Source organism: Gymnoscopelus microlampas, assembly GCF_963454915.1.
Source record: "Gymnoscopelus microlampas genome assembly, chromosome: 22".
Lineage (NCBI taxonomy): Eukaryota > Metazoa > Chordata > Actinopteri > Myctophiformes > Myctophidae > Gymnoscopelus > Gymnoscopelus microlampas.
Genome location: NC_139959.1, coordinates 10,229,407 through 10,254,542, shown reverse-complemented (window position 1 = coordinate 10,254,542; position 25,136 = coordinate 10,229,407). Strand labels below are relative to the sequence as shown.

The 25,136-nt window shown below is 42.0% G+C and overlaps 2 protein-coding genes across 2 annotated transcripts; both read right to left on the bottom strand.

Moving 5' to 3' along the window:
- Positions 1 to 24: 24 nt before the first annotated feature.
- Positions 25 to 18,908, bottom strand: LOC311039224 (uncharacterized protein). Its single transcript, XM_084048902.1, has 11 exons — positions 17,752 to 18,908; positions 16,316 to 16,768; positions 15,176 to 15,511; positions 12,847 to 13,068; positions 11,389 to 11,760; positions 10,411 to 10,496; positions 10,161 to 10,267; positions 8,288 to 8,431; positions 6,327 to 6,458; positions 4,431 to 4,700; positions 25 to 1,519 (listed from the first exon to the last, which is right to left on the bottom strand). Exons 1-11 carry the CDS (start codon positions 17,907 to 17,909, stop codon positions 1,235 to 1,237), a joined length of 2,565 nt encoding a protein of 854 aa, XP_083905028.1. The 5' UTR covers positions 17,910 to 18,908; the 3' UTR covers positions 25 to 1,234.
- A 2,031-nt stretch (positions 18,909 to 20,939) lies between these two features.
- On the bottom strand, positions 20,940 to 24,730 carry otulina (OTU deubiquitinase with linear linkage specificity a). Its single transcript, XM_084048584.1, has 4 exons — positions 24,603 to 24,730; positions 24,385 to 24,461; positions 22,885 to 23,006; positions 20,940 to 22,082 (listed from the first exon to the last, which is right to left on the bottom strand). Exons 1-4 carry the CDS (start codon positions 24,640 to 24,642, stop codon positions 21,644 to 21,646), a joined length of 678 nt encoding a protein of 225 aa, XP_083904710.1. The 5' UTR covers positions 24,643 to 24,730; the 3' UTR covers positions 20,940 to 21,643.
- Between the last annotated feature and the right edge of the window lie 406 nt (positions 24,731 to 25,136).

The following is a 25,136-nucleotide window of genomic DNA, read 5'->3' as shown; positions in this document are numbered from 1 at the left end:
AGAAAAAAGGCTCAAAGACTGGTGTAGCAAACTGTAGGTTTATTTCACCACCAGAGCAAGGACAAAGTTTCTTCAAATGGCATAATTGTGAATGTTAGCTTATCGCCCTCACTTGCTCAGGATTAATGGTAAGGAAATGGCCTTAAAAAAAAGGGGAGGGAAAATCACCAATCAATTAAAAATGTTAATTCTTTATTGTGCATTATTACTAAGGCAACATGGAGAACCAAGCAACGCTTTAACTACTGTAGATCAACCCAGTGGCTGGTGGTTGAGAATGTTGACAGCATTTTGTAGCAACATTGGCACGTTTTTTTTTTCTCCAAGAGCAGCTTGGTTAAAGGCAACATATTGGAGACTTCGAGAGTCTCTCGCACGCACACACACACATAGACCAATCATGCCTCTGACACAGGGACAGGTGACTGATCTTTTACAAGTCTCTTTCCAATTTTCCTCTGAATATGCAGGATACTGTTAAACCTGATCAAATCATAGGTCAACTCACATCAAACTAATCCAGGTGATTAATAGTAATCCTGCAGAATTACTCATTTGTCCTAACAGACTCACCACACCTAATTTACACGTTAGTAAAATGTATGATTTAACATAAAGAAAAACTTATATATTAACAATCTTATGTACGAACAAAAGAAAAAGTAATCCAGTGTTAAATACCCACAATCTAGATTCTGTTGTCAATGATATTGTGCTGCTAACCACTGTAGTGTGCGGACTGTGACCGTTCAGATTCTATAAATAATCACTATAGACTGAGTTCATTCCTGATATGTAGTAGCATGTGCTTTTTTCTTCCAACTGTAAACTTAAATTTGCACATTTGGCAAACCAATTTCAATCAGATCGAGCTGATGGCATCAGCGCCCGATCCAGATATCTTGGCACAAAATGGGTAAATCAGGTTCTGCAGCGTCTCTCAAATGGCCGTGATAAAAAACAAATTGGCATACATGTATTAACCTTAACCCATTAAGACCGGGAAAGCATCTGTGTAATTTTAGATTCAGCGTCACACAAGCTCGAAACGCGAGCTTGTAGATCCGCTACTTTTCCTGTTTTTGAATTTGGATCCTGAACAGTAACAGTTTTGGACATAATGAGGTTTCCACCCGACAGAGATGATATGTAGAACCGGCCTCAGGTCTTAATGGGTTAACCAACCTGAGGAGTGTTATGTTGCATGGCAGGAGATTCTCCACAGTGGTTGATATCAGCTCAAGGCGAACTCCTCTGCTAGTTCGGTGGCCTCCTCACCGACCGGGACGACGTTGTAGTGGCCGTCGGCCTCGCCGACCGGAACGTTGTTGTGGCGGTCAGCCTCCTCTCCGACCGGGACGTTGTAGTGGCGGTCGTCCTCTGTGACCAGGCACACAGAAGGCCAGTCCTCCTTATGGTCGTCCGGGTAGTATGTGAGGAACTCCTCCGTGTCGGCCATGTACAGTCTGTAAACTTGAATGGTGCACTGCAACGTGTAGCCCAGGAGAAACATCTCCACCTGCAGGAGGCATGGATCAAAGCAAATTATACAACAGGTAGTTCCGACAAAGCTGATTCGTTGAAATAGGCTCTCTACCCGCACTCAAACGAGCATGACAGTACACCTAATCAAAATATAGAAGTCGTGGCGACTGAGAACTTCAATCCATGAAGAAGGAAGAGTCACAGAGCAGGGAGAATAAATGGCGTAACAAGGTAAAAGGTAAACATTTTTAACATTGCATAACTCAGAGTGGTGCCACCATTAACAGTGGGAGCAACCCCCCTAATTATATAGAGAACTTTTTTTTACTAGGGCACTCAAGTGAGTACTATTATCCCTGGGGCTGTAAGTGTCATGAATTAGTATTAGGAGTTATGATCATAGGCTAAACACCCAATCTCATAAAATGTGTCCTTGTGACATTGTTTTGCTGCAGCAACATTGTGAATGAACCACGATACACCAGTGTCATAATATAGATACAAGAAACAGTGATTGATGTATTATCGAATGGTGCTCTTTGTCGAGATGTAGAATATTTTACTGATTAAAAATGTTAACATGATGAATGCGTGCAGTAACATTGGCTGCAACATAGAGTGGTTGTTTTGTAGCCTGGCATGGCCAGACGAAATCTGCCAGAGCTAAAAAGAAATAGCCCTACGTAGTGATTTTGGTCTGGCCCAGCAAAAGCCCTATCACCCCTTTGCTTCTGCTACCCCAACCCTGTGGAGTGCACTCCCCAATACTCTCAGAGAAGCCTCCACCCTCCAAACTTTCAATACCACTCTCAAAACACTATGGCTTTCCCCAGCTAACTGCACACCCCCAGGTCTCACCATTCCACTGTTTTTATTTATTTTACTCCATAGTCTTGGCCTTTTCTTAGTGTTTTTCCTAATAAAGTTTATTTTGTTGTTTTACTTACTTAGAAAAGCGCTATATACATTTTAGATATTATTATTATAGGCTTTTTTGTAGCTGGTATCTTAGTTACAAAGAGATTGAGCTAACAATCTGATTGTGTGGTATTGATTCAGTTTGGGAAGTCACAATGTCATATTTAGCTCACAGCCATCTCAATGTGTCTGGGCTGGCTGAGTAAACATGGACTAGTTATTGTGTCAAGTCAAACCCCATGTTACAGGGAACATTCCAGGGAATGGAGATAACACTCGCAAAAAGGTTATTTTGAGAGCAAATTGCCCCACAATATGAATACATTTAGAAGACCTGTTTAATTTTGATGGTAGCTGTTGTGTAACCGCAACATTACACTCGAGGGTGTGCTTTACGTCATTATTGGCACTTCAGTGATGCTAGTGGAACTCGGCATCACTGTTGTCGTGCCAATAATGACGGTACACACTCTGCACACACTCTTGTGTAATATTTCTTAATTATATGTGTGATTATTATTGGGGAAACCTGTGACAGCGGATTAGATGCCCTACTTATAGGCCAGTTCAGCCAGTCTCTCCACCAGAAGGTCTTTTTTCAAGTGAATAAATTATATTTTGACCAATCTGTATGGTAGAGTATGATGTATGAAGTGGTATTGCCTGAAGGTCAAGACTCAAAATTCTGTATCTCCCCTGAGCAAGCAAACAGGCATGCTCTATTGGCTCAGTAATAAACATTGCGCTCGGGTGGTGCAGTGCTAAAGTGCCTGCCCACCACCGCGGAGGTTGCGGGTTCAAATCCACCGTGGGGCATCCGGCTTTGTCGGGCATCTACACTAACACAATTGGCCCATGTTCGGGGACGCGAAGCCGGGCGGGGAGGGTGGTAATTGTGCACGTAATACTGCACGTAATCCTACGGGCTGGGGCGGCGCGTGTCAGCAGGGAGTGTTGGACGGGAGGAGTAGGACGAAGGCTCTACCTCCTCCCGGCGGGGGCTCCTTACTGGCAGGTGAGTCAGTAAGATACAACAGCAGTGAAAACACAGCAAGGGTGTGGGGAAGAATCAAATGGCAGAACGACTAAATTGGGGAGAAAAAGGGGTAAAAAGCAACATAAAACAAAACAAACTAGAAAATGTGCTCCTCGGAGAAGATATAAATGATCTTTTGAAGTGACACACCTATTTATAGGTCTCTATTTCATCATGCGTCTCGCTAGCCGATCAAAGCACACCCTTTCAACATATTGTCACGTGTCACGTGAAGCTTGACCAATGTTAGCTTGGTGGACACACGGAAGGACGAGAACGAAAACATAGTCTCCTGGCGGAGACAAAAAACATTACAGCACATGCGTGGGGGATCCAGTTTATAATCTCTGGCAGGACATGAAAGGCACTGACTGCAGCCATAAGTGGCTAATGTGTGTATTTTCTCCAAGGCAGAATGGCGCTTTACTGACGATGAACCCTGTGATTACCTCCAATCTGGGAGGAACTATGGTTTTCATTCCTGTGTAAACGGTGTGCTGTCCTGCAGTGCTGCTGCGTGAGGAACCCCTCGCTAGAGGTGTTAACAAGACGCTGCAACATATATACTGTACGTACAGACAAAAAAATGTTCGAGACGGTGTAGCCGTTTAAAAAAAGCCACGTGTGGCTATGGCATTCAGTTCAAAGTTAAACCACCGTTTCCCATATGTGGGTCGCGGACACATTTTTATGGGTCGCGAGTAAATACCCCTTAATTTTTTGTTCCCTACATTTTGTTTTTAATTATTAGGGTCAGGTCTACAAGCTCAAATCTACAAGCTCACAACACGTTGCATTGCGACGTGTTGTGAGCTTATAGATCGGCTATTTTCACTACTTTTGGGTGCCGGGGAGACATCAAATTTCTCTTTTGGGTCTCCAGCTAAAACGTTTGGGAACCACTGGGTTAAACAAAATAAAAAGGGGGCAGAGTGCACAGCAGCACTTTTTTCTCAGCCAGGAACAAATGCCACACATGGTTTCTGTTTACCTGCTCCAGCCCCCCGCTGAAGCCCACACGGCTGAGGTGGTTGGACAGGAAGGCGCGGGGGCACTCGGAGGAGTCGCGGGCGAACAGGAGCCAGCAGAACACGGGCACATCGCCTCCCCCCTGCATGCAGCTGTGTAGCTCCACGGCCCGGGCCAGCATCAGCAGCTTCAGGGCCTCCAGCAGACCCAGCTCCTCCTCTCCTCCCTGGAACACCCGCTCACACAGCTGCTGGCGCTCCGCCACGCTGGAGCAGCCCACCGCTGCCTGCCACTTATTGACATGATAAAGAGATTACAATATTAGCATGATGATTGTCTATTGATCACTGATTTAATAAATTACTTACACACAACAATACAGGAAAATGGGGGGGGGGGGGATAGTCTACAATCTCTTCAATCAATAACATGAACACAGGTGCATATCGTTGTTGTCGGGCAGAAACCTCCTATGTCCATATATTAACTTTTTGTGTTTTTTCATAAATGCCCTACTTGTTCATACTAACTACAGTGTCACACAAAAGCATCAAAAGTAGCAGATCCGCAGGCTCGAAACTTGGCGTGAAGGGACGTGTTTTGAGCTGTTACTTTTGATACTTTTGAATTTGAATCCAGAAAAGTAACAGTTTTGGACATATGAGGTTTCCAACCGACAGAGACGATATGATGTTAATGTTCTAAATATCATGCATCATTATGTAAAAGCTATCTGCTTTCACATAATGCTATCTGATATACTGTGTCTTTATTTGTTCCATTTTAAACTGTTTTCTATCTCTTTGCTCTCACTCTATCTCTGTCTTTTCACAGAATACTACAAAACAATTGAGCGTGCTAAATAAATAAATAACCACCCACTGCTTTACACCTGTAACTGTGATGTGACAAATAGATTTGTCACATCACAGATTCTGAAACAGATTCTGATTCTCTTCAAAAGGTACCACAGCTCCCTTTTTCATTAATTTAACTTATGCTGGGGGGGGCATATATTTAGGCTCTGAGGCAACCTGACAGCGAGTCCCGGGTTCAATTCCCAAGGTGGAGCGGACCTCTGCTGCGTGTCACTACCTGACTCTTTCCCCATTTCCTGTCAAATCTCCACTGTACCATCAATAAAGGCAGAAAAGCACCAAAACAAACACAAAGCTTGTGCTATCAGTCCCTTTGATGTCGCTTTTGGAAATAAACCCCCACACGCTTCAACGCTAGTACCACAAAACCTGAGAGTCAATTCATACACCCACAACAACAAGCACGACTTTGAAAAGAAGTGCACGATAAATTCCTGACAAGCTTCAAATGGTAACGAGAGCCAATAAAACGTTACCTGGGGCCCCATGTCGTTATGGTATAAAGGTTGTGCAGTTTGCGTCACTTAAACTGTTCAGTTTCCTTGAACTTGAGGGTTCCTACCATATATCTAAACCCTCTGGAGGACTATTAGACTGTTGTAATAGCACACAGAAAGCCATACGTGGGGACTGGGGAGTATGGCAGGACACATGTGCTGTCAACATATGGTAGCACTCAAGCCAATGTGCCATCAACATAAGATGCCACTCAAGCCAAAAACAATGCAGGTGAAACGCCTTTGGATGGCCTAAAAATACAGTAGTGGTTTAGGCATGTAATCATCGCTGTCGGGCAGAAACCAACTATCTCTGTTATTTTCTTTAATACATCAGCGCTATTGAACACCCTTTACGCCTGTGTGTGGGTTTTACAAAATAAATATTGAACCAATGAAAAGTATTATAAAGCGCTTCTGACCAAACCTCCGTACTAACTCCATTGGATCTTCAAACTGCCGTTCAACTCCAACTTAGGTAGTTGGTTTCTGCCCTGCAAACTGTTTCCAGTATACAGTGTTGGATGTATAGGAAGGAAGTACCCTATTTCGGAGGAGTTCCATGTAGTATTTTAGCTGCTGGGTGGCATCTCCTGTCCCGTCCACCTGCTGGCACTCTCCAGGAAATGTCCACTGGCTCACCAGGCCGTCCCTGGCTTCCAGTTCCTTTGGCAGCTGGGAACACAAAGGGATTACAAAATATATGATACATAAAGGTCCAGAACATGGATTAAAGCAAAATAAAATGTGACTGAAAAAAATGTGTATGACCAAGTACTATTATGTGATTTGTGAAACAGTGTGAAAGCCCCCCCCCCCCCCCCCCCCCGAGACCATTAGGCTTTTATGGAAGATGCTTCTAAACATAATATTTCTAGTTTGACCACTTCAAATGCTCTAATTGTTTTTTTTAAATAACCGAAAATAGCCCATCTACAATCTACTATATACTATCTGAGTGTAGATAGGCTATTTTTGGTTATTTTATTTTTAGGCTATTCATGTAGCTCGTAGATACGATATTTTTGCAGACGCATTGAGCTCGTAGATAGGCAATATTTGTAGATAGCCTAAAAATAAAATAGCCAAAAATAGCCTATCTTTGTAGCTCGTAGATAGGATAGTTTTGTAGATAGGCTATTTTTGCAGACACATTGAGCTTGTAGATAGGCAATTTTTGTAGATAGGCTATTTTATCTGAGCAACATGCTTTCATATAAGACATGCTTGGCTTCTATGGAATCCAAATGACTGAAATTAGTCGTGGCTGAGAACTTTAATCCATGGGTTCGGTATTTGGGTATTTGTAGTGCGCCCCCCCCCCCATCCAGTATTACACTGGCCCGGGGCGCAGCCCGTAGGAAGAGAAAATGGAAAACGTAGGAGAAGACAGAGAAGTCTAGACTAGGACAAACAAGAAACTCAGTCACAGTCTGTCAGTCAGTCACAGCAGGAGGGAGTAGAAACTACACACACACACACACACACACACACACACACACACACACACACACACACACACACACACACACACACACACACACACACACACACACACACACACACACACACAAAAGTGAAAGTAGCACCTAAGAGTCCTCTACAGTGAAAATCTTTAGCATGTGTAATTCAATTACACAGATTGAATCAACTTTCAACCTGTCGTCCCTTTTTCGGGCACATCATATAGGCAAACATTTGTATAGGTGAAAAGCTTGTAGATCGGCTATTTCTGCTCTTCATTAGAGATGTACCGATAAAAAAAAAAATCACACCCTGTGTGAAGAGAGTGGTGCCTTTGATGAGCCCCGTATTGTCATCACCCGTGTTGTCATCAATGTTTGTTTATTGGACATACATAAATACGGACACACGGACAAAGTCAGATATAGGAGTGGTTGGCACCATTCAAAAGATCTCTCCCGATACCGATTCCGATACCCATAACTTGCGCATCGGTCAATACAGAGTACCGATCCGATACCAGTGTGTAATTTAAACACATCTAGGACAGTGGTTCTCAAAGTGGGGTCCAGGGACCATCTGGGTTCCTTGAGGGGTTCCAAATGGACCCTTACAGGTCTGTAACTCTGAGAGGGTATAAATAGTTCCATTTGTACACTGCGAGTTATGGGGGTCCTTGAAATGAAAGGTTTTGAGAACCACTGATCTAGGAATAAATACAAATTCCATTAATAATTGTTAATGTGCAGCTACAAGTTAGTAAAACGATAATGTAAATAGTACAGTAAGAGTATAAAACAGTCGTGCAACATCAACTGAAGCATTCAAAATATGACTGCAAATGAAATATCATCATGTGATAAATTACGTGGTATCGGAATGGCATAGACTGGCATACTCGCCGATACCAGCATTTTAGGCAGTATCGGCAGCAGTATCGGAACAACTCCACTCTTTATCGTACCATAAAAAATATACAGTAGAGCCTATAGTGCTTAAACAATCAAGTTCAAACAATCACTGGCTGTGTAAATATGTACCATGATAAAGTCTTCCTGCAGCAGCCATGTAGGCAGCTGGGTGCTGTTGGAGAGCACCTGGAACAGAGTGGCTCGGAGGGCACAGTAGTTGTCTCCTCTGACCCTCCTCAGGCTGCCAAACCGATGAGACATCTCCTTATAGCCCTGTAGGACAAGCAAATACCACAACACCGTGAGACATATCCTTATAACCATATGGGAGAAGCAGATACGACAACAAGTTCAATTTGGATCGCTTCGGTTTTTTTCCCACCCACAATGACACAAAATAAATAACAGTAAATGTACAGACAAGGTCTAATACTGGCATACAGTAGCTTCCCCGTGGATCTCTGATATGGAGGGAATGATCATGGTGGATCTGAGATTATGAATTCACAAAATATGAAGAATAATCGCAAGACATTCACACACACATAGGACCTCTTCTATATCAGTGGTTCTCAGACTGTGGCCCGCACCCTTACAGGTCTGGAACTTTGAAAGAGTACCAAATGGAACCAAATGGACCCGTGTTGTACAGTTATTGAGGTCCTTGAAATTAGAACGTTTGAGAACCACTAGATGACCACACCATAAAAAGTACAGCTAGAATGATTGCACTCAATAGAGTGAGTGCATACCTAGGTCTACCGTCAACACTATACAATTGTCAATGAAATTGTAAAGTCATATCCACCAGAGATACGTCATTTTGACCATGACCTGATTGATTGTGACCTTTTTACCTTCTTGACCAAAATGTGAATCTTCTCTTCAGGGCAACATACTGATCATTCCCATCAAGTTTAATAAACATTTCGCCAATCCATTCTCAATTCTGACATTGCCCTTTACTAATGTGACCTTGACCTTTGACACTTTGGACTGAAACGTGAATCATCTCTTCGGGGCAGCCTACTGATACTTACCACTAACACTTTCATGAAAATCTAAAAAGAAAAATACCTGGGCACTTCAAAAAAGACAACACAAATAAAATACCGGAGCACTCGAGTGCAGACTGAGGAAGACGCAACCGTCAGTCACCTCCTAGGGCTGTCACGATTAAAAAATGTAAGTTGACGATTAATTGTCATACAAATAATTAATGATTTCATTGCGTTTTTTTGGCATAGCCATAGAGCATTGGACCATATGAATACAAATGTAATTTCTGTTTGCCTTTTAGGATTCCCAAACAAATAATTGCATAGGGCAGATATGACCAATAACTGGAATATATAAAGAAATTACTGACATATTTAATAATTAATTTTATACTTTCAAAAACATTTTAAAATGGCGAAAATAGCTGATCTACAAGCTTATAACGCGTCACAAAGTAAGCCTGTAGATCAGCCATTTCCGCTACTTTTGGAAAATGTTTGAAAATGTATGAACATTTTTCAACATGGAAACGATTATGACGATTATGCAAAATAATTGCGATTATCTCAAATAATTGCGATTAGGCGATTATTATGTGATAATTGTGACAGGCCTAGTCGCCCCTGCAAATTATTAAGACGTGCAGACCCAATTGAGTGCTCCAGTATTTTATTTGGCTAGTATCTTTTGAAGTGCCCAGGTATTTTGTTTTTTATATTCAATTTGGCTGAAGCGTGTTGGGACTTTCCTCTTAATGATTTCATGAAAATCTGTCTGTCCGTTCTCTAGTTAGGGAACAAATGGGGCACAAAATACAACCCCATCCACACTGAAAGTTGAGAAACAAGTTAATTTGTGCTGGCGATATTTAAAAACACCAAGAACAAAACAGGCTTATAAAACTTAACAATGCGCAAGACAGAGACCAAAACAACATAGCCCGTAGAACAACAACCAGCCACAACCTGAAAAGATAGCTTGCCATTGCCACATATCCACTGACCTTTCTAATCAGAGTACTTTTGGCAGTATTTCCTTTCCACTCTCTCTCGCTGTAGGACAGAATATCCACGGCTGGAGCCAAGCTGCATCTGTCCTCCACCTTTGGAACTATGTGTAAAAAGTAAGAGAATATAATTGATGGAACAAAAGGGCTATTGTTGTGTGTATTCCAAACCTCAGAATAAAAAGTACCACAAGTGTGCATTCCATGTTACAAATAGCTGTCGTTGCACTTTTTATGATTTACTAACGTGTGATTTCAAACAGAGGCACAGGTTCCGTGGGTTTGACTTGCGCCGGGGGAAGCTCCTCGGCACCACGATACAGGTCTTCATCACTGCATGGAAAACAATGGTTTCAAATATAGCGACACACACTGTGACATACTTATCTCTGCTGTCGGGCAGAAACCAGCTAACTCCAAAATGTTAGCGGCTGAATGGACCTCCAAGCTCACAATGAGGTTGGAGGTCAAAAGGGGGTGGAGCCTGGAGTCAGCAAAACTAGCTAACTCCACCCCCCTTTGGTGGAGTTAGCTGGTTTTGTCAGAAGTTTTTTTTTTACCAACACACAGACGTAAAGGGTGTTCAATAGCACTGATTGATGGAAAAAAAATGCAAAAGCAACAAAATGGAGTTAGCTGGTTTCCTCCCCCCGCAGATGGGGATGATTGATTGTATGCCCTATAAAAAGGGACCATGTGAATGTGTATTCATTTTAAGCTCTGATGAAGGCATGACACCGACATGCGTCAGAAGTAAAGAAAATGGTAACTGATTGACAGTGTCTTGCAAACCCTTATTTTGGAACGCTTCATTTCACCTCGGTGGATTTCATCTTATTGAGTTAACCTTATCAGCATTAGTACCCACGCCCAAAGGCGCTCGGAGGACGCACAGTTTCAGTTTTTTTTTTTCCTTTCCCAATTTTGTCATTATTATGCCTATTAGCCCACGTAGTCCCTGTCAATGCAGACACAACCACGTGTCACCTTGATACACATGCTCTCACCAGCTGCTTCATTTCACCTGACAGTAAGGAGTTTCACCGGGAGGGCTTAAAGTTAGCAGAGGAACACTCTATCCCTCTCAGTTCTGCTCCCTGCTGAACAGGCGCCCAGACCAACCAACCAATTTCATTCATTGGAGCACCCCGATGCACCACGGAAGATTCAAAGCCCTGTCTCTATGTTAACCATGGAGTCAGGGCAAGTTTGCAAATGTACAAACCTGTTCCCAACTCCCTCCTCCTCGCCGAGGTCGTCCTGATGTGTGACGAGCACCACCGGCACCTCAGAAGAGGTGATGGACGCCAGTTTCTCTGTTCCGTTTAGACCCGGCAGCTGTCCCTCTGTGTCACCCGCAGAGGAGGCACGCTGGGTCTTCTTCCCCGTTACCTCCTCCTTGTCCTCGGACACGTCTCGGTCTTCTTCTTCTGCTGCTCCTTCTGGCACAATGTCCTCCTCCCCTCCGTCTCCTTTTGGCACAATGTCGTCCTCCTCTGCGTCCTCCTGCACAACGTTGTCTAAGCAATCTACCTCCTTCAAGCTGATGGATGGGATGCAGTGAAGTTCTAGACTCACATCCTGGTGGGAGTTCAGACTGGAGAGGAAATGGAAGCTTTTTATTGAATTCATGTAAATCATGTAAAGTCTATTCTTCAAATCTGAGAAACATAATGGTCAAGTCAAATGTACAGGGTTCCCACACATTTTTACCAATGACTTTTCCATAACTTTTCCAAAGTATTTTACCACATGTCAGGCCTATAGCAATCATACAGTGTAATAATGGGTGTGCCATCAATGGCCCAAGACAGACTCGAGCGAAGGGGTCAAGGGATAAAGATAATCTACAGCTAACAATGTATCACAGTGCAACGTGTTGTTTGCTTGAAGATTTATTTATTTTTGTCATGTGACGTCCTGTAGCCTATACATTAGGCCACGCGTATTTCACTTAATGTTAGACATGTTTTGGGACGGGATGTTTTTTTATGAACAAAATCAATAGCCAAAAACAATGTATATCCAAACATTTTCAAAAATATTTGATTAATTCCAAACCTTTTCCAGGCCTGGTAAACTGTTTTTCTAATTTCAAAATATGTCCTGGAATTTCATGACCGTGTGAACCCTGAATGTATTCATATTAACATTAACATTTAAAAACAACTCTTGTTGACCCAAAGTGCTGCACAGACCAGGAGGTAGCTAAAATCACAAATACAAAAACCATAGACCTACACGAAAAGACATAAAGCTCAAAGGCTCAAATAAACAATTTGCAATAAAAACAGTAAGAACACAAATAAACAATTGTGAGTAAAACACAATAATGCTCTGCTGTGTCACGCTTAATCTGCTACATGAGGATCATGAAGCAACATACAGCCTATTTGTGGATACAAATGGTGAGTAAGGATAACATTTCAGGCCTTGTTTTACCTCAGTAGAACCTGTCTGGTGATGAAGACACAAACATCACATACCACAATTTCTGTCCTGCAAAACATTTGCAGGGAATGTTTGACAACCCGGCATACCCTTTCACCCACAATGTTTTCACACCCCCTCGAGGCCATACTATGCAGACTGAGCCAAAAACATATGGAAGGTAAGGTTGAAAACAAGTTAACAACCTCCCGTGTTTTTGTTGTTGTCAACACTAAAATGTGAACCGGCTCACCTCTCACTGGCTACAGGAGGGGGACTTGTGGTCACCGAATCCCCAACGGACCGGGTGGAGATGTGTTCCGAGTCTGGACCGTTTTCATCGAGGCCTCCTGTGGAATCCGATTCTGGAGATGGTTCAGGAATAATATCATGGCTCATTGTGTCCTCGGGGCTGGTCTCCTTGTGTTCTTCTGGCCGGCTTTCATTCTCTGGATCAACCTCCTTGGTCACAGCACTGAATCAAAGAGGACATAAGAAATACAAGGTACTGCAGGGGCTTGGTCAGGAGACAGTGGTTCTGTACTATTTTTTCTTCCTGGAGGAACGGTATGCATTTTTAGATTCTTTTGAAGCCCAGGGTGGGGCCAATACATTCTCCAATACAGCTTTTAACTTAACTTATAATAAGTTAATTTATGTCTTGTAATGTTTTCAGTATTAAAGCGGCACTATGCAACTTTAAAAGGAATTTTGTCTAATCTGTATGGTAGAGTATGTTTAATACAATATAACTTATACAATCAGGGTGGTTGTATTTTATCTCCCTGGTCTTCTATTTAGACGTTTAGATTGTGTCAAAGGTCATGTCTCACCTATTGATACAGGATCTGACATGAATTTTGACCTGATGGTCGAGATTCAATTTATCCCTTGAGCAACCAGGCAGGCTCTATTAGCTCAATGGTAAAAAATGACAGCACTTGCTAATTAAAACACCTCCATAGAAGTTGTTGGAGGTTAAAGGTTCATTGTAAATGCAGGACGCCACAAACCATACATAGAATGGTTACATACATACAATGATACATTATGATTTTGTAGAAATCCGGGAATGAAACCACAGACAGTGGCAGTCAAACAGACATTTCTCTGCCAAACACACGCACGCACGCACAGACACACACACACACACACACACACACACACACACACACACACACACACACACACACACACACACACACACACACACACACACACACACACACACACACACACACACACACACACACACACTTTGCTGATGGCACAAGTTAAAACGCTCTCCACTACAACAGTGGTTCTCAACCTTTTCAGGCCACAACCCCCTAAAATAATCACATTTTAACTGGTGACCCCCCCCCCACCCTGACAAGCACTTGGAATTGTAGCAGTTGAGGCATTATATTATAGATACTTGTTTGACAGATAAGTATTGTAAAAAATAGCTGATCTACGAGCTCACAATGCCTCGCAATGCGAGGCGTTTGACTCTTTCTTATACTATTTGACATTTTGTTGTAGGTATTAAAAAGGTCTTAAAAGTCCTTAAATTGTCACTTCACTGTCATGTGGTTGAGAACCACAGGTTGAGAACCACTGCACTACAGTACAACATTCCATTAGGCCACGTGCCAGTGGAGAAACTCGGCGGCCCGGTAGCCCATATTCTGTGAAATGTACCGGGTTCACAGACCAATGGTTGAGAAGATAACCACTGTGTTAATGCACAAAACACATACACACAGTGCTTGCACACACATTGCACACACAGGTTCACATATTTTCATGTGGGATCTCCTCAACTCAATTGTCACGTCTCACTTCATTGTAATAATCAGGGTGGGGAAATGATGCTGGCTGTCTCCAACCTAGTGCTGGCACATTCTGGGTATGGGGGAATTCAGGCCTGAATCTGGATGTTATATTTGTGAAAATGGCTGGTGAATGTGGATGAAAAAGATAAATTTGAACAAAAAATCCCAGTTAAAAAATTAAAGGAGAATTCCGGAGTACCTTTTTCTTACCTTGATATGATGTTATTAATATATCCTAGGACGAGTGGTACAGTAGAACATTTTCATAACTCCAGCCCGAGTCCAACGCAGCTAAAAACGTGAGAGGATGGGCCATGCGCTAAATTGTGTATTTATATCGCTCGAAAAAAGTTTAATTTTTTCTTTATATCTGACGTTCGTATCGACAGAAAACTCTGCAGTGTTTTTGTCCAAAATGGCCCACCGTAGTGTTTGCAAAAGGACTTGGATGAAATCACGGGTGAAATCCCGTCTTGTGAGATGTCCGAAGGGGCGCAGCTAACACAAACACTGTAGAGAGTTTTCTGTCAATACGAACGTCAGATATCAATTGTTTTTTTTCCCTGAGCGATATAAATACACGATTTAGCGCATGGCTCACGGTGGACTCGGGATAGAGTTATGAAAATGTTCTACTGTACCAAACGTCCTAGTATATAATATCATATAAAAGGTAAGAAAAATGTAGTACGGGATTCTCCTTTAACTATGACATCAAAGCCAGTGACAGTGGCTGCTTGCCTTTGTCATATTATTATGACTCACCGGCTCGGGGAGGCAGAGCAGCAGGAGGGGGAGTGTGAGTCAGGGACACTTTCAGCGAGGTTCAACTCTTCTCTGACCTCCTCCTCCTCCTCGCTGGACACAGGCCCTGGGGAGGACGCACGACCACAGGCCTCTGCGGGTATCTGAGGAGCATCTGCTGGAGATGACACTTCATCACATGGAGGAGAAGAATCCCCTGAAGGAAGGCCCAAGGCGTGAGCAGGCGACGAGGAGCTGTCATCTGCCTGTTCGTCATCATCACCACCACCGAGTGCCGCTTCTTCTTCTTCTTCCGGTGCGATGAGCTCCGTCTGTACGTCCGCCCCGAGGGAAGGGCTGTCACCATCACAAATTTAAGTTTGATGACAATGATGATTAATTGTCACACAAACAAATAATAGGCTCTATTCACAGTAGCCATATTATGAAGACATTCACAGGTTTTTACCAATGATACTAATGAAGGCTCTGTTCCATTCTGGTCAAACAGAGTCAGGGTGCTGATATTGTGCATGTTGGCTCACTGGAAACACTCTGTTACACCAGTGGGTCTACAGTTGGGGTCCAGGGACCCTCATGGGCTTCCAGATGGCCCCTTGCAGGTGTGTAACTCTGAGAGTGTACAAATGGAACCAAATGGACCCGTAAGGGTCCATTTGGTTCCATTTGTACACTCTCAGAGTTATGGGGGTCGCGGAAACCACTGTGCTGGACTAAATGGAACAGAGCCTTCATTAGTATCATTGGTAACATCTGTGAATGTCTTAATATGGCTGCTGGGAATAGAGCCTATTGCGATTAACGATTTAATTGTGTTTTTGGCATTGGACATTGGAACATATGAATACAATAGTTTTTGCCTTTTAGGCTTCGTACCCACAAATTGCACAAGGCAGATATGACAAATAACTTAAAGATACAAAGAAATTACTGACACATATAATCATTTTATACTTTAAAAGAAATGTGAAAAATAGCGGAATTAGTTGATCTAAAAGCTAGCTTGTAGATCTGCTATTTCTGCTATTTTTGGAAAAAGGTTTGGAAACATGGAAACGGTTATGACGATTATGCAAAATAATTTGGATTATCTCAAATAATTGCGATTAGGCTATTATGTAATAATTGTAACAGGCCTACCTGAGGGAACGGGAAGGGATTTCAGGGCACACTGCCTCCTCTGCCTCTTGTGAGACGCTTGTTTCGGGGATTGTGTCCTCCTGTACCGCGGCGGGCAGTTCCCCCAGGTGTACTGGCTCCGTTGTTCCAGCACATACGTCCGACTCCGCGGTCGCCTCATCCTGTTCTTCAGGCGGAGCGTCTTCCGTCTGCGAGGGTTCCAAAGTGCATGGCAGACATTCGGAGGTTTCCTGTGTGTCGTTGTCTTGTGCTATGTCGGCTACGTTTTCTTTTATTTGGGCGGCGTTGTTGTTGGCGGTATGGCGCTCTTCCTCCGTGGGTTGAGATCCTCTGTGAGTGGGTCCGTTCTCCAGAGGCTTGGCAGGCTCTGTCACTCTGGCTTGGGGACTCTGCTTCACCTGCACCATGTTGACCTTCCCTTCTTCCTTGATCTCAGACTCATCACTTATTTTCCTGAAAAAACATGACAAACATGTTATTACATAATACAATGTACAACTTTAGTCGGTGCTATGTGCAATGGCATGCAATGCTATTATGCTGCATTGCATTTATACAATTAATCAAAAAACTATTTAAAAAGCACATTTAAAAACAACTCACGTTGACCAAAGTGCTGTAGCCGTACAGAACAATATAAACAATGAGCGGGAAACTTGGCTCAAATCTGAACCCATTTGATTTGGCGTTAGGGACCCTTGCGATGGCGTTCCCTTGCTGACGTCGACCACGAGTAGGGTTCGAACCCACGACCTTCCGCATGAAAGGCATTATGCTCTAACGTCTAACCGCTACACTAGATTTATAAAAACAATGTGTACACTACCATTGTACAACAAACTATAATACAGTGTTGTTATTGTTAATTGGTTAATCAGACTAATCAAATTTGTGTCGATTATTAAAAAAATCGATTGGAATGTTTTTGTGTCAATTCGTTGATATATAAAAACAATATTATTTTGTAAGTCGGTTATTGGTTCTAAATATCGGTTTCAATATATTTTCGGCAACTTGATCAGCCCTATGACCTCATATTCCCTGCAAGTGTAAGGTAGTGGTTCTCAACGTGGGGTCCAGGGACCCCCAGGGGTCCTTGAGGGGGTTCCCAGCTAAATGATAGATGGATTGTTAGGAACCAAATTGACCCTCATGGGTCTGTAACTCAGTGTGTACAAAGGGAACCAAGGTTATATTTGCACACTCTAAGAGTTACATGAACACTGATGTTACAGTAAAATTGGGGTCCCACAGATAAAAATGCCATTAAATGGGGGTCCGTAGCCTAATGCATTTCAAACTGAGGGTCCTTGGCATATCTTTTGAAATGGGGGTCCGCAGGCTAATATGTGTCAATTTGGGGCTCCTTGACATGAAAACGTTTAAGAACCACTGGTGTAAGGACGTACCCAGATGTCTTGACTGATTCATCTCACCTTTGATCGTCATCTGCCTCGGGACTGTCTTGAAATGCACCCACCACCCCTCCTGTCTCCGCCGCGGGCACCGCGGGCTTGGTGGCATCCTGCTGCAACAAGCCACTTCTCTCTTCCACAGTGTCACAGGGGCTAGAATCCGTGCAGCAGTTCCCCATCTGCTCCCTCTACTACCCAAGGCAGATTGCAGGACCCCTAGGCCAAGTGTCTGACCTCTGGGTCGAGAAATCGTAAACGGTCTTTGACCCCGCCTGATGATGAGTAGCGGTTCTAAGTTCTAGTACAGTTCTTAAGATTTCAAAAGTTCATTGTGAATTGCATCACACAGCTGGCGCTAGAGCAGGGAATGTATTCATAACTGCGGAGATTGTTAAAGGGCAACACAATATGTATGAATATGAAACATCGGTCTCATTTGTTAGTAATAACAACAGATGGTGTTTACATGTGTTTCCCAAGCAAGTGACAGTAATTGTATCATGTCATGTCTCAATTACTACATAGGACCACAATAGAAACAAGTCCCCCAGGACTTTTTTTTTTGTTATCCTTTTAGGCCAAATGTCTGACTGTACCTCGTGCTGTTTATATTTCTGTCTAATAAAGTATTCAATCAATCAATCAAACTGACATTATAGGCTTGCAGCCAACTGTATATTTGTATTATACAGTGCTTATATCTAAGCTTCCATCTGTACTGTGGTATGTGAAATAAGAATGATGCCTGTACCTAGTCTGTGATAGTGGAGATATTACCCTCCAAAACGTTTAATATAAATAAGAATAAAGCCTGTACCTGGTCTGTGTGTTAGTGGAGATATTAACCTCCAAAACGTTTAATAGAAATAAGAATAAAGCCTGTACCTGGTCTGTGTGTTAGTGGAGATATTAACCTCCAAAAGGTGTTACTTTCATCTGTCTTTTTTAGACAACAGCATTAGCTAGCTAGCTTATCGTCCAACCAACCCACTTTACTACTAACATGCATGGCGAGAGCATTAAACCCCAGTGGTGTCACGTCAGATCCCTTCAGTACCTCTCTCACTATGCTACCGTTTATTACAACGCTTTACACTTTGTTGAGAAACAACGATATCGATCAATTCTTCTGCTGCTGCACGAAACATCCGAATAATGATGATTGTACGCCCTGATTCCTCCACCGCCAGGCGCGGGTCTATGACGTCAGCTCCGTGACGCAGTGAGTTGGGGTTTTTCTTCTTTCTTCCGTCCTCCACGCGCACGCGTACTACAGCCTACAGGCACGGCTGTGGGGTCCGGGGACCCCCAGGGGTCCTTGAGGGAGTTCCAGGGGGTCCCCAGCTAAATAACGGGTCCATTTGGTTCCATTTGTACACTCTCAGAGTTAAATTGACATAGATTTTACAATAGAAATTGCGGTCCAAGTGATAGAAATGCCATTAAATGGGGGTCCTTAGCCCTAATACATGTCAAACTGGGGGTCCTTGAAATTAAAATGGTTGAGGATCACTGCTAGAGCCGTAAAAAAAATCTTAACTTATGGGGGTCCCTGGCATATCCTTTGAAATGGGGGTCCGCGGGCTATTAAGTGTCAATTGGGGGTCCTTGACATGAAAAAGTTTGAGAACCACTGCCATAGCAATGATTACTATTAGAATATTGAGCTACTATTAGCCTACTAACTAATACCTTTTTTTGATCACTTTACTGCAGTGGTTCTCAAACCTTTTCATGTCAAGGACCCCCAAAATGATATGTATTTGGCTGCGGACCCCCACCTGAAAAATATATTAGAGGCAGGGATTTTTCAAAAATAGATCTACAAGCTCATAGCGCGGCTCGGTGTCGCGCTATGAGCTTGTAGATCTGCTATTTTTTAAAAGCCAAAGTATAAAATATGGTTAAAGTGGTTAAAATGATTGTGACACTGTTAATCATAGCATATTTTAATGAGTTCGCCTGTCTGCTTATAAACAGTGAATTGTTGTAAAAAGTAGCCATCTGTACAATTAGGCTTCTTGTGCATTTTAGTCTCCTCATAAATTGTGGGGGGGAGCAAGTACAATAGTAGAATACAGGAAATGAAATAAAAGTTAGTGCCCACTCTTCCCCAAAGTGCCCACTTTCCCGGGTACCCATATTTCCCGTGCCCACTCTTCCAAGGTGCCCAGAATGTTTTGGTGCCCACATTTCCTGTTTCCCAGTAGTAGTGTCAATAGGATTTTCATAAGCATGTGCGGTGCAATGTGATATGAACCTGCTCATCTACACCTTGGCTAACAGTATGCCAAGAGGGAATCCCCCTTGGCCAGGGGACATATCAGATGTTAGTGGGCGTGTTGTGGAGCCAGCAACATTGCTACTGTGCATCTACTGTCTAGGGTGGGAACTGTGTCTGAATGTGAAGATAAGTGAATGAGGTGGGGAGAGGCAACCACGTCCACTTAGGAGACCAGTATGTGTAGTGTACCATTTCATACCTAGTGGCGAACTGTGGGATGGCATATCTTCCTAAATTACAGTAAGGATCTTTGGTTCAGTTTAAGGCGAGTAGAGTACCAGCCTACCAGTACTTTGTATAACTAGGTGTGGTTATGTGATTGGCAGTGCCAGAGGTAGAGGCTGGCCTTGAGCTAGCTATATATTGAGCGATTATGCTATCGATTAATCGAGAAGCGTTTTTATATTTTTATACATAAACAAATCGATTAACCACTATTATACTTTGTAGCACAATGGTGTTGTGCAAAAAATAGTGCAAACAGCTCATCTACAAGCTCACACTACATTGCACGCGTTGAGCTTGTAGATTGGCCGTTTTCTCCTTTCCCCTATGACACAAAAATTAAAGGTATCGATTAAGAAAGCGCCAGTTGGGTTACTGGCGCAGACGCTACAATATAATCTGTTGATCCAGGGATTGAAACAAGAGTGAAAAGTAATCAGGTAGCCAGAAGCCGGTATACATGCACACACACAGTCCATTTCCGAAGCTACTGATTGTCTTTAGATCAGATAAGCAACCTTGCCAAAGTGAATTAATACCAGTCTAACCTTGCTGCCTTGCATTTGGATGCTGTTCATAATCTCAAACATATTATTTGTATCTTCATATTTTTTGTTAGATCGTAGCTAAAATAGCAAATACAAAGATCAAAGTCATGTCTGTGGCAAGTTAGTCAAAAGATTTGCGTTCTTAGCAATAGTGAAATAAAAAATATAGTTTTATTGGAATAGCAGTAAATATTCAATATTCATATTTGTCATGTACAGATTAGAGGAAGGAAATGGCTTCACTGGTCATTTTCTATATTGCATTTCTATATTTCTATTATTGACTATGAGAGGCACATGTCAACACTTTTAGTCATGCATCATTAAACTACTGAACTGTTTGTCCTTTTGCAGAGATCAGAATGAAAACTCTTGATTCTGGTTTCATTTTAAGTTTGCGCGTTATCGCTCTCATTTTGATTGAAAGGTGAAAAATATATCTTTACATACATTCTAAACCGATAAGGCGGCAGGATTATGATCTGGTGGAACAGCCAGTTAGTGCTCCTTGTGAGCCATGAGGACCAGAGTTCTGCCACCCGGTCTCGTCTTGCATGTCTCTCCTGTCTTTTCCCTTGGCTTCCTCTAAAGTCTTCTAGCTAAGAAATAAAGCACAAAAATGCTGAAAAGTTTACTTTATGAAATGCATTAAGTCTTCAGTTGATGATTCATAACATAGAATCTATGTTATATACAAATTAGTAGAAGAATAATAACAAAATGGTGCCATCAGCTGAAATATGAAATCATGTGTTTCACACAAATAACAAATTGAAATAACCTATTCATTTTCTTCCCACAATTGTTGCGGCAAATGTTCACACTGTTCCTGCGGGAGTTGATCAACATTTTTGGGTCAGTTCTCAGTGACATTCTCTAAGCACTTCAAGGCTTGTAGGTGCTGAATCAACCCCTGAGGCAGTCCCAGTTCTACCACTACATCCATACAGCGTTGAAGGAGCTGATTCCACATTATTTCCCCTGAGTGGGAACAGCCTGAATACGTCTTCTGTGGCTTTTCTGGAAACTCCAGGTCCATGTTTTCATTGTCCTCCTTGCAGCAGTCCGCCGCCCCACACGCCCCCTCTCCCTTGCAGCTTGCACTTCCCCCTTCCACCTCTAGAGTCTGCATGTTTTCTGCGACGTCGCTCACGCTGGGCGGTGGGCTCTCGTAAGTCTTTCTCATTCCCTCGGCGAGAAAAGCCTCGTGTTGCTCGACCCGCTGGAGCAGTTCGGTCACAGCGGCCGGGACGGGCGTTTCTGGATGCTGGAACTGGTACCAGCACTGTATAGCACTGTAATAATGTCACATACACACAAAGGCACAACAGTTTCAGATACAATGGGAGAGAGAGGGAGAGAAGCAACTGGGGCAGTGTTGCCATGTCTGCGTATATAAGCGACTTTCGTGGCTTGTTTTTTGTAAATATGCAGTAGGCTGTTGTGGTTTGTGTTTTTTTGGGCTTGTTTCTAAAGTGTAACTGCTTAGTTGGGCTTGGTTCCCAGTAGGGTGTTCTACCGAGTTGCGCTATATACGTAGTATACCCTCCCAGACAATTTGAGAAAAATCGTATACCTAGACGGTATACGATAAACATTTCATTAGGTGATGGGGTACGGGGAATAATTGAGGTATGCATTTGTCCACCGACAATTACATATTTTGTGCCAGGGACACCCATACCAGATTTGTGTTGTTCAAATGTTTCAAAAATATTTTCTTTTGAAAATAGCAGATTTACAAGCTTACAACACGTCACATCGCGATGCGTTGTGAGCTTGTAGATCGGCCATTTTCAAATAGCCGATGCATTTAGGTTTTAAAGTGTTCATGTGGCCTAGTCACTTCTTTTGGGCTTGTTTTCATAGACCCGGACGCTTGTTTCTCTCGCAAAATTCTCTGGCAACACTGAAGAGAACACAGGGAGAGAGCACAAAGAAGAGGCTCAGGGCCATTCTGTTCAAAGAAGGACAACACAACCACACTCTGAATGCTTAAAAAATATATATGTGCATGTTGTTGTTATGTAACTACAGCAGCAAAATGTTGATGACAAAGCACATCAGCAATAAAACACACAGATCAAATCAAGTTACCTTAAAATCCCTTTGAGGCGCCCGACAGCAACGGTTTTTCTCGCTCCCTCTCTGTAACCAATGTTGAAGCCGTCTTGAAGTGAAGACTCTTTTGCACAATCGATGCCATCTACATAACCGTCCTGGAGAGAAAACATAGGAATGACTTTCTACATAACCGTCCTGGAGAGAAAACATAGGAATGACTTTCTACATAACCGTCCTGGAGAGAAAACATAGGAATGACTTTCTACATAACCATCCTGGAGAGAAAACATAGGAATGACTTTCTACATAACCATCCTGGAGAGTAAACATAGGAATTACTTTCTACATAACCATCCTGGAGAGAAAACATAGGAATGACTTTCTACATAACCATCCTGGAGAGAAAACATAGGAATGACTTTCTACATAACCATCCTGGAGAGAAAACATAGGAATGACTTTCTACATAACCATCCTGGAGAGTAAACATAGGAATTACTTTCTACATAACCATCCTGGAGAGTAAACATAGGAATTACTTTCTACATAACCATCCTGGAGAGAAAACATAGGAATTACTTTCTACATAACCACCCTGGGGAGAAAACATAGGAATTACTTTCTACATAACCGTCCTGGAGAGAAAACATAGGAATGACTTTCTACATAACCATCCTGGAGAGTAAACATAGGAATTACTTTCTACATAACCGAGAGTAAACATAGGAATTACTTTCTACATAACCATCCTGGAGAGAAAACATAGGAATTACTTTCTACATAACCACCCTGGGGAGAAAACATAGGAATTACTTTCTACATAATCATCCTGGAGAGAAAAACATAATGAATGTAATCTACATTTAAAAAAGAAAGTGTTTATCATAATGTCAACAACCTGAAGCAGGCTGCAATTTACAATCACTATATTCTAAACACAATTGAGTCTCCTCCTGACATACTGGAGATTATTTTATAACGTTACTTTTCCCCCCCAGTAAACGTTCATCTGATCTCTTCAAGTTCCGTAACATTCATCTCTATATTTATTATTTATATGATGTTTCCTCCAGTAACATCAAACTCTATATTTATGTACTTTTCTCCCAGTGTTTTAGGTGTATAAGGCTTTGACTAGGCCTGTCACAATTAATACATAATCGCAATTATTTGAGATAATCGCAATTATTTATTGTATGATCGTCATAATCATTTCCATGCTAACAATTTCAGATGTTTTCATTTTAAAACATTGTGGATGGCAGATCTACAAGCTCAAAACACCTGGCATCCATTTCCAATTAAAGTTATTTTTTTTTAAAGTATACAGTTATTAAATATGTAAGTTAATTGCCATAATCTGCCCTGTGCACCCTTTGTTTAAAAAGCCAAACAGAAACAGAAAACAAAATATGTAATATAATATAATAAATATATAATATAATATAATAAATACATAATATAATATAATATATACAAAATATAATATATACGTAATTTAATATATAATAGCTTGGACAGCGTTCTATTTACCTTGACGCGCTTCTTCATGTTAGACCTCCATTCTTTACCTGCCAAACCCAGGTCATTGGCATCTTCATCAAACACATTGATTGATTGATTGATTGATGTACTTTATTTAGTAAGACATGAGAACAGTACATGACAGTACATAACAGTACATGGAAGTACAAATTCGCAATACAAGGTCTACTAAACTGGATAGCTCAGTTAAGCACGTAGCGTAACATCTTCTCCATTAAACGACAGAGACTTGATCCAGGACATCATGGACTTTAAAATATGAACTTTACACGATTGTGATGCTTTGAAAACACCTTTTAAAGTTTAGACGCTTATTGACTAACCTCGTCGCAATATCTCGTGGGCCTACAGAAAGGGACGTCATCATCATGCGCAATATTTTCTTATGCGTTGCCAGGTGTTGTGAGAGAAATAAGCAACAAGGTCTATGAAAACAAGACCAAAAGAAGCAAGCCCTTCGCCCATTAAACATAAACATTTTCATCCAAGATTTAAAAAAAAAAAATAGCCAATCTATATTATACATTGACTATTTTCAAAAAAATCTTGGATGAAAATCTGAAAAAAATTGAATATTATTTGAAACATTTTAACAACAAAAATCTTGTATGGGAGTCCCTGGCATAACATTATTTTCAGATGGGGGTCCACAGACAAATAAATATCCATTTGGGCGTCCTTGACTTGAACACGTTTGAGAACCACTGATTTAAACAACATTAGGAAACAAGCCTAAATAA

Coding starts and splice junctions, on each gene's coding strand:
- otulina (XM_084048584.1), bottom strand. CDS start 24,642: ATGATGTCCTGGATCAAGTCTCTGTCGTTTAATGGAGAAG. Junction 24,462..24,602: donor TCTGTCGTTTAATGGAGAAG/ATGTTACGCTAC, acceptor ATCAATCAATCA/ATGTGTTTGATGAAGATGCC. Junction 23,007..24,384: donor ACATGAAGAAGCGCGTCAAG/GTAAATAGAACG, acceptor TTTTCTCTCCAG/GACGGTTATGTAGATGGCAT.
- LOC311039224 (XM_084048902.1), bottom strand. CDS start 17,909: ATGGGGAACTGCTGCACGGATTCTAGCCCCTGTGACACTGTGGAAGAG. Junction 8,432..10,160: donor AAAGTACTCTGATTAGAAAG/GTCAGTGGATAT, acceptor CTTGTCCTACAG/GGCTATAAGGAGATGTCTCA. Junction 1,520..4,430: donor TCAGCGGGGGGCTGGAGCAG/GTAAACAGAAAC, acceptor TGCCTCCTGCAG/GTGGAGATGTTTCTCCTGGG.